Genomic DNA, 10000 nt, shown 5'->3' on the forward strand with positions numbered 1-10000 from the left:
CCTAGTGACACTGTAAATATTTTATGAGAGTAGTAACATTGGATACTGCCTGGTGACACTGTAGATATGCGATTGGCCTTGTGTGGCTCAGTTGTTAATCGCGTTAATAGACTGTAACCGAAAGGTCACTGGTTCCAATCCCCGAGGTGAAAAAAAATCAGTCTGTTCCTTTGAGCGATGGGGACTTAATCCCTGTAAGTCTCTCTGGATAAGAGCATCTGCTGAATGACTGAAATGTGAATGTACACGAATGGAAAATACCATCGAATGAGCAGTGAGTGAAACTGTCGTCCGATACGTGCTGATTTAGAGCCAAAATGGCACCGTGTTTGTTTTTCTATACTGAGCCATCATGGTGTCTGTGTCTGTCTGTCTGCGGGTAGTTCTTCCGGAGGCTGACCGAGGAGTTGAGCCAGAAGAGATGGCAGAGTACGCCCATGTCACAACCCATCCCTACGGCAACCAACTCACAGGTCAGAGGTCGTCATAGAACAGACAATCTACTCTATTCCACTCTCCTCTGCTATACTCTACTTAACTTCCTAGTCTATTCTGTTATGGCCTTGTGTGGCTCTGTTGGTAAAGCACCTCTTATATTCTGATTTAATATCTGACAGATGCTAAGACTCCCGAATACGGTGGTACTGTTTCACCTAGGGATGTTAATTAACGAACCTGTCAGCTCCATTTTAGACAGCTAACTAAACTTAGTAACCAGCAAACTAAACTTAGTAACCAGCAATCTAAACTTAGTAACCAGCAAACTAAACTTAGTAACCAGCAAACTAAACTTAGTAACCAGCAAACTAAACTTAGTAATCAAGGTCGAAATAGCGTCCAGAGATCCTCATTGATTTTGTTAGTCAGTCTCACTCAGATATCATATTAAAACAGCAAACATCTTCTCCGCCCCATGGCAAAATGTGTAGAACCGTTAATCTCCTAAAAATACATTTAACCGGTTACTTATCTGTCTATAGGGCAATTTGTATAATTTGGGCAAGTCAATTGTCAGTCATTAAAACAACGGTGCAGTGTCTGGATCGACCAGAATTATTATTTTCTAAATGACAAAGGATAATGTCATAATAACGTCCTTCTGTAGCTCAGTTGGTAGAGCATGGCGCTTGTAACGCCAGGGTAGTGGGTTCGATCCCCGGGACCACCCATACGTAGAATGTATGCACACATGACTGTAAGTCGCTTTGGATAAAAGCGTCTGCTAAATGGCATATATTAAATTATAATGTTTATAGCAGGGAGGATTTGATGGTGGTGGGGGCCACAAAACATCTGAAAATGTTGCAGTTTTAAAGCCAGTTTGCTGCAATTCTACACATTTTGCCATGGGGCGGAGAGAAATGTTTGCAGTTTTTAACATGATATCTGAGTGAGACTGACTAACGAAATCAATGAGGATCTCTGGACGCTATTTCAACCTTGATTACTAAGTTTAGTTAGCTGGTTACTAAGTTAGCTGGTTACTAAGTTAGCTGGTTACTAAGTTAGCTGGTTACTAAGTTAGCTGGTTACTAAGTTAGCTGGTGACTAAGTTTAGTTAGCTGGTGACTAAGTTTAGTTAGCTGGTGACTAAGTTTAGTTAGCTGGTGACTAAGTTTAGTTAGCTGTCTAAAATGGAGCTGACAGGGACTAATTGAGTGACTGGTGTACACTACATGACCAAAAGTATGTGGACACCTGCTCATCGAACATCTCATTCAAAAATCATGGGTATTTAATATGGAGTTGGTTCCCCCCCTTCACTGCTATAACAGCCTCCACTCTTCTGGGAAGGCTTTCCACTAGATGTTGGAACATTGCTGCTATAACAGCCTCCACTCTTCTAGGAAGGCTTTCCACTAAATGTTGGAACATTGCTGCTATAACAGCCTCCACTCTTCTAGGAAGGCTTTCCACTAGATGTTGGAACATTGCTGCTATAACAGCCTCCACTCTTCTGGGAAGGCTTTCCACTAGATGTTGGAACATTGCTGCTATAACAGCCTCCACTCTTCTGGGAAGGCTTTCCACTAGATGTTGAAACATTGCTGCAGGGACTTGCTTCCATTCAGCCACAAGAGCATTAGTGAGGTGAGGCGATTAGGTCTGGCTCACAGTCAGCGTTCCAATTCATCCCAAAGGTGTTTGATGGGGTTGAGGTCAGGGCTCTGCGCAGGCCAGTCAAGTTCTTTCACATCGATCTTGACAAAATATTTCTGTATGGACCTTGTTTTGTCCACGGAAGCATTTCATGCTGAAACAGGAAAGGACTTTCCTCAAACTGTTGCCAGAAAGTTGGAAGCACAGAATCATCTAGAACGTCATTGTATGCTGTAGTGTTAAGATTTCCCTTCACTGGAAGTAAGGGGCCCAAACCATGAGAAACAGCCCCAGACCATTATTCCTCCTCCACCAAACTTTACAGTTGGCACTATGCAGTTGGGCAGGTAGCGTTCTCCTGGCTTTTATACCCAGATTTTATACACCTGTCAGCAACAGGTGTTGCTGAAATAGCCGAATCCACTAATTTGAACTGGTGTCCACATACTTTTGTCTGTGTGTATATTTTATATATATATATATAAGGATGTCGGCTAGGAGTTAATATTTTTGACTGTTGCCTGATAGGCCCCTAGTTGTTAAAATACGGAGCAGGGTACATGTGTTGTTGTTCCTAACCCCTTTCCTTCCTCTCACCTACTGGGACTATTGTTGCTTTGTGTGTGTTGTTTTGGTCAGACCTCATCAAGGTAGTCTCTCTCTTTCTCTCTTTCTCTGCGAGTCTCTCTTTCTCTTTTTTTCTGTCTCTCTTTCTCTTTTTTTTTTTCTCTCTCTCTCTCTCTCTCTCTCTCTCTCTCTCTCTGCGATTCTCTCTTTCTCTCCCCTCTCTTTCTCTCTTTCTCTCTCTCTCTCTCTCTCTCTCTCTCTCTCTCTCTCTCTCTGCGATTCTCTCTCTCTGCAATTCTCTCTCTCTGCGATTCTCTCTCTCTCTCTCTCTGCGATTCTCTCTCTTTGCGATTCTCTCTCTCTCTTTGCGATTCTCTCTCTCTGTGCGATTTTCTCTCTCTCTCTCTCTGCGATTCTCTCTCTCTGCGATTCTCTCTCCCTCTCTCTGCGATTCTCGCTCTCTATGATTCTCTCTCTCTCTCTATGATTCTCTCTCATTCTCTCTCTCATTCTCTCTCTCTCATTCTCTCTCTTTCTGCGATTCTCTCTCTCTTTCTGCGATTCTCTCTCGCTCTCTGTGATTCTCTCTCTCTCTGCGATTCTCTCTCTCTCTGCGATTTTCTCTCTCTCTCTCTGCGATTTTCTCTCTCTGCGATTCTCTCTCTCTCTCCTCTCTCTGCGATTCTCTCTCTCTGCGATTCTCTCTCTCTCTCCCTCTCTCTGCGATTCTCTCCCTCTCTCTGCGATTCTCTCCTCTCTCTGCGATACTCGCTCTCTCTGCGATTCTCTCCCTCTCTCTGCGATTCTCTCTCTTTTTTCTCTTTCTCATTCTCTCTCTTTTTTCTCTCTCTTTTTTCTCTTTTTCTCTCTCTCTCTCTGCGATTCTCTCTCTCTGCGATTCTCTCTCTCTCTCTGCGATTCTCTCTCTCTCTCTGCGATTCTCTCTCTCTCTCTGCGATTCTCTCTCTCTCTGCGATTCTCTCTCTCTCTGCGATTCTCTCTCTCTCCCTGCGATTCTCTCTCTCTCTCTCTCTGCGATTCTCTCTCTCTCTCTCTGCGATTTTCTCTCTCTCTCTCTCTGCGATTCTCTCTCTCTCTGCGATTTTCTCTCTCTCTCTCTGCGATTTTCTCTCTCTCTGCGATTCTCTCTCTCTCTCCCTCTCTGCGATTCTCTCTCTCTGCGATTCTCTCTCTCTCCCTCTCTCTGCGATTCTCTCCCTCTCTCTGCGATTCTCTCCTCTCTCTGCGATACTCTCGCTCTCTGCGATTCTCTCTCCCTCTCTGCCATTCTCTCTCTTTTTTCTCTTTCTCATTCTCTCTCTCTTTTCTCTCTCTCTTTTTCTCTTTTTCTCTCTCTCTCTCTGCGATTCTCTCTCTCTCTGCGATTCTCTCTCTCTCTGCGATTCTCTCTCTCTCTGCGATTCTCTCTCTCTCTCTCTCTCTGCGATTCTCTCTCTCTCTCTGCGATTCTCTCTCTCTCTCTGCGATTCTCTCTCTCTCTGCGATTCTCTCTCTCTCTCTGCGATTCTCTCTCTCTCTGCGATTCTCTCTCTCTCTCTCTCTGCGATTCTCTCTCTCTCTCTGCGATTTTCTCTCTCTCTCTCTCTCTGCGATTTTCTCTCTCTCTCTCTCTCTGCGATTTTCTCTCTCTCTGCGATTTTCTCTCTCTCTCTCTGCGATTTTCTCTCTCTCTCCCTCTGCGATTCTCTCTCTCTGCGATTCTCTCCTCTCTCCCTCTCTCTGCGATTCTCTCCTCTCTCTGCGATTCTCTCCCTCTCTCTGCGATACTCTCGCTCTCTCTGCGATTCTCTCTCCCTCTCTCTGCGATTCTCTCTCTTTTTCTTTTCTCATTCTCTCTCTCTTTTCTCTCTCTTTTTCTTTTTTCTCTCTCTCTCTGCGATTCTCTCTCTCTGCGATTCTCTCTCTCTCTCTGCGATTCTCTCTCTCTCTCTGCGATTCTCTCTCTCTCTCTGCGATTCTCTCTCTCTCTGCGATTCTCTCTCTCTCTCTGCGATTCTCTCTCTCTCTCTGCGATTCTCTCTCTCTCTCTGCGATTCTCTCTCTCTCTCTCTCTGCGATTCTCTCTCTCTCCCCTCTCTCTCTGCGATTCTCTCTCTCTCTCTCTCTGCGATTCTCTCTCTCTCCCTCTCTCTCTGCGATTCTCTCTCTCTCTCCCTCTCTCTCTGCGATTCTCTCTCTCTCTCCCTCTCTCTCTGCGATTCTCTCTCTCTCCCCTCTCTCTCTGCGATTCTCTCTCTCTCTCCCTCTCTCTCTGCGATTCTCTCTCTCTCTCCCTCTCTCTCTCTGCGATTCTCTCTCTCTCCCTCTCTCTCTGCGATTCTCTCTCTCTCTCCCTCTCTCTCTTCGATTCTCTCTCTCTCTGCGATTCTCTCTCTCTCTCTCTCTCTCTCTCTCTCTCTCTCTCTCTCTCTCTCTCTCTCTCTCTCTCTCTCTCTCTCTCTCTCTCTGCGTTTCTCTCTCTCTCTCCCTCTGCGTTTCTCTCTCTCTCTCCCTCTCTCTGCGATTCTCTCTCTCTCTGCGATTCTCTCTCTCTCTCCCTCTCTCTGCGATTCTCTCTCTCTCTCCCTCTCTCTGCGATTCTCTCTCTCTCTCTCTCTCTCTCTCTCTCTCTCTCTGCGTTTCTCTCTCTCTCTCCCTCTCTCTGCGATTCTCTCTCTCTCTCTCTGCGATTCTCTCTCTCTCTGCGATTCTCTCTCTCTCTCCCTCTCTCTGTGATTCTCTCTCTGCGATTCTCTCCCTCTCTCTGCGATTCTCTCCCTCTCTCTGCGATTCTCTCTCTCTCTGCGATTCTCTCTGCGATTCTCGCTCTCTCTCTCTCTCTCTCTCTCTGTGATTCTCTCTCCCTCTCTCTCTCCCTCTCTCTGCGATTCTCTCTCCCTCTCTCTCTCCCTCTCTGCGATTCTCTTTAATTTTCTCTCCCCCTGCGATTTTCTCCCTGTGCGTACGTGTAAATAATGTCTCCTCTCTGGTCGTCCTACAGACAGGAAGGACTCGAGCGGTGGGAATCATCGGCATTGAGAGGAAGATAGAGGAGAGGAGGAAAGAGACAGAGAAAAACATCTCAGAGGTGAGAAAGGAAATAAGATGGAGAGAGACACAGGGTAGAAAGAGAGGATGAGAGAGACACAGGGTAGAAAGAGAGGATGAGAGAGACACAGGGTAGAAAGAGAGGATGAGAGAGACACAGGGTAGAAAGAGAGGATGAGAGAGACACAGGTAGAAAGAGAGGATGAGAGAGACACAGGGTAGAAAGAGAGGATGAGAGAGACACAGGGTAGAAAGAGAGGATGAGAGAGACACAGGGTAGAAAGAGAGGATGAGAGACACAGGGTAGAAAGAGAGGATGAGAGACACAGGGTAGAAAGAGAGGATGAGAGACACAGGGTAGAAAGAGAGGATGAGAGAGACACAGGGTAGAAAGAGAGGATGAGAGAGACACAGGGTAGAAAGAGAGGATGAGAGAGACACAGGGTAGAAAGAGAGGATGAGAGAGACACAGGGTAGAAAGAGAGGATGAGAGAGACACAGGGTAGAAAGAGAGGATGAGAGAGACACAGGGTAGAAAGAGAGGATGAGAGAGACACAGGGTAGAAAGAGAGGATGAGAGACACAGGGTAGAAAGAGAGGATGAGAGACACAGGGTAGAAAGAGAGGATGAGAGAGACACAGGGTAGAAAGAGAGGATGAGAGAGACACAGGGTAGAAAGAGAGGATGAGAGAAAGAAAAAGGGATGGAGAGACAGACTGGGTAGAGAGACAGACTGGGTAGAGAGACAGACTGGGTAGAGAGACAGACTGGGTAGAGAGAGAGGATGAGAGAGACACAGGGTAGAAAGAGAGGATGAGAGAGACACAGGGTAGAAAGAGAGGATGAGAGAGACACAGGGTAGAAAGAGAGGATGAGAGAGACACAGGGTAGAAAGAGAGGATGAGAGAGACACAGGGTAGAAAGAGAGGATGAGAGAGACACAGGGTAGAAAGAGAGGATGAGAGAGACACAGGGTAGAAAGAGAGGATGAGAGAGACACAGGGTAGAAAGAGAGGATGAGAGACACAGGGTAGAAAGAGAGGATGAGAGACACAGGGTAGAAAGAGAGGATGAGAGAGACACAGGGTAGAAAGAGAGGATGAGAGAGACACAGGGTAGAAAGAGAGGATGAGAGAAAGAAAAAGGGATGGAGAGACAGACTGGGTAGAGAGACAGACTGGGTAGAGAGACAGACTGGGTAGAGAGACAGACTGGGTAGAGAGAGAGGATGAGAGACAGACTGGGTAGAGAGACAGACTGGGTAGAGAGAGAGACTGGGTAGAGAGACAGACTGGGTAGAGAGACAGACTGGGTAGAGAGACAGACTGGGTAGAGAGACAGACTGGGTAGAGAGACAGACTGGGTAGAGAGACAGACTGGGTAGAGAGACAGACTGGGTAGAGACAGACTGGGTAGAGAGACAGACTGGGTAGAGAGACAGACTGGGTAGAGAGATAGACTGGGTAGAGAGACAGACTGGGTAGAGAGACAGACTGGGTAGAGAGAGAGGATGAGAGACAGACTGGGTAGAGAGACAGACTGGGTAGAGAGAGAGGATGAGAGAGACAGACTGGGTAGAGAGACAGACTGGGTAGAGAGAGAGGATGAGAGAGACAGACTGGGTAGAGAGACAGACTGGGTAGAGAGACAGACTGGGTAGAGAGACAGACTGGGTAGAGAGAGAGGATGAGAGACAGACTGGGTAGAGAGAGAGGATGAGAGACAGACTGGGTAGAGAGACAGACTGGGTAGAGAGACAGACTGGGTAGAGAGACAGACTGGATAGAGAGAGAGGATGAGAGACAGACTGGGTAGAGAGAGAGGATGAGAGAGACAGACTGGGTAGAGAGAGAGGATGAGAGAGACAGACTGGGTAGAGAGACAGACTGGGTAGAGAGACAGACTGGGTAGAGAGACAGACTGGGTAGAGAGACAGACTGGGTAGAGAGAGAGGATGAGAGACAGACTGGGTAGAGAGACAGACTGGGTAGAGAGACAGACTGGGTAGAGAGACAGACTGGGTAGAGAGACAGACTGGGTAGAGAGAGAGGATGAGAGACAGACTGGGTAGAGAGACAGACTGGGTAGAGAGACAGACTGGGTAGAGAGACAGACTGGGTAGAGAGACAGACTGGTTAGAGAGAGAGAGGATGAGAGACAGACTGGGTAGAGAGAGAGGATGAGAGACAGACTGGGTAGAGAGACAGACTGGGTAGAGAGAGAGGATGAGAGACAGACTGGGTAGAGAGACAGACTGGGTAGAGAGAGAGGATGAGAGACAGACTGGGTAGAGAGACAGACTGGGTAGAGAGACAGACTGGGTAGAGAGAGAGGATGAGAGACAGACTGGGTAGAGAGACAGACTGGGTAGAGAGACAGACTGGGTAGAGAGAGAGGATGAGAGACAGACTGGGTAGAGAGACAGACTGGGTAGAGAGACAGACTGGGTAGAGAGACAGACTGGGTAGAGAGAGAGGATGAGAGACAGACTGGGTAGAGAGACAGACTGGGTAGAGAGACAGACTGGGTAGAGAGACAGACTGGGTAGAGAGACAGAGTGAATGGAACAGGTTCAGTGGGGACATTGTGTTTCGCTCTCAACGACCTCCTGCATTTTAGGAACCTAGAAATAAAAACTGTTTCCGTGTTTGATTTGGTAAGAGGATGGAGTCCAACAAGAGGTTGGAGGCAGCTACAGAGGAGGGGGGATACTGGAATGGCTTTTAAAATAGGATACAGCGCATTCGGAAAGTATTCAGACCCCTTCACTTTTTCCACGTTGTTACGTTACAGCCCGAAAATGGATTTAATAAGTGTTTTTCCACATCAGTCTACACACAATACCCCATAATGACATCACAATACGCCATAATGACATCACAATACGCCATAATGACATCACAATACGCCATAATGACATCACAATACGCCATAATGACATCACAGAGAGGTGGCAGCATCATGCTGTGGGGATGTCTTTCAGCAGCAGGGACTGGGAGACTAGTCAGGATTGAGGGAAAGACTAATGGAGCAAAGTACAGAGAGATCTTTGATGAAACCTGCTCCAGAGCGCTCAGGACCTCAGACTGGGGCGAAGGTTCACCTTCCAACAGGACAACGATCCTAAGCACACAGCCAAGACAATGCAGGAGTGGCTTTGGGACAAGTCCCTGAATGTCCTTGAGTGGCCCAGCCAGAGCCTGGTCTTGAACCCGATCAAACATCTCTGGAGAGACCTGAAAATAGCTGTGCAGCGACACTCCCCATCCAACCTGACAGATCTTGAGAGGATCTGCAGAGAAGAATGGGAGAAACTCCCCAAATACAGGTGTGCCAAGGTTGTACTGTCATACCCAAGAAGACTTGAGGCTGTAATCGCTGCCAAAGATGCTTCAACAAAGTACTGAGGAAATGGTCTGAATACTGATGTTAATGTGATATTTCAATATATAAATCAACATTTTATAACCAGTTTTTACTTTGTCATTATGTGGTATTGTGTGTAGTTTGAGGGCTAAAACTCCCCAATTTAAATCCATTTTAGAATAAGGCTTTAATGTAACAAAATGTGGAAAAAGGGTTTGGCTTAATCTGTTATTGTACTACTCTAATGCTTACATTAATTGTTGATTATTTTTCTCTCTCTCCCTCTGTCTCTGTCCCTCTGTCTCTCTCTGTCTCTCTCTGTCTCTCTCTGTCTCTCTCTCTCTCTCTGTGTCTCTGTCTCTCTCTGTGTCTCTGTCTCTCTCTGTGTCTCTGTCTCTCTCTGTCTCTCTCTCTGTCTCTCTGTGTCTCTGTCTCTCTCTCTCTCTCTCTGTGTCTCTGTCTCTCTCTCTGTCTCTCTGTCTCTCTCTGTCCCTCTGTCTCTCTCTGTCTCTGTCTCTCTCTGTGTCTCTCTCTGTCTCTGTCTCTGTCTCTCTCTGTCTCTGTCTCTCTCTCTGTCTCTCTCTCTCTCTGTGTCTCTGTCTCTCTCTGTCTCTCTCTCTCTCTGTGTCTCTCTCTCTCTCTCTCTGTCTCTCTCTCTCTCTCTCTGTGTCTCTCTCTCTCTCTCTCTCTCTCTCTGAGTCTCTGTCTCTGTCTCTCTCTCTGTCTCTCATATTCCCCCTCAGGCCTTTGAGGACCTCAGTAAGCTGATGGTGAAGGTAAGAGCGTTTTATATATGTATGAACTAGCAATATTCCATGTGCAGGCCTCTAGCGCCGGGTCGACCCTGGCCTTAAGTGTTAACGTTCATTTTCCATTTGTGACGAATACATTATGAAATATTAATCACTCACGATAAAA

The 10000-nt window shown here is 46.8% G+C and overlaps 1 protein-coding gene across 1 annotated transcript in view; it reads left to right on the forward strand.

The window, feature by feature from the left end:
• Positions 1-10000, forward strand: part of LOC124006924 (vacuolar protein-sorting-associated protein 36-like) — a 24104-nt gene that overhangs the window by 717 nt on the left and 13387 nt on the right. The window contains exons 2-4 of the mRNA XM_046317113.1: positions 384-473; positions 5669-5755; positions 9826-9858. Of these exons, the coding sequence (XP_046173069.1) occupies positions 384-473; positions 5669-5755; positions 9826-9858 (210 nt within the window). The remainder of the gene's footprint in view (positions 1-383; positions 474-5668; positions 5756-9825; positions 9859-10000) is intronic.

This window comes from Oncorhynchus gorbuscha, linkage group LG20, assembly GCF_021184085.1.
Source record: "Oncorhynchus gorbuscha isolate QuinsamMale2020 ecotype Even-year linkage group LG20, OgorEven_v1.0, whole genome shotgun sequence".
Lineage (NCBI taxonomy): Eukaryota > Metazoa > Chordata > Actinopteri > Salmoniformes > Salmonidae > Oncorhynchus > Oncorhynchus gorbuscha.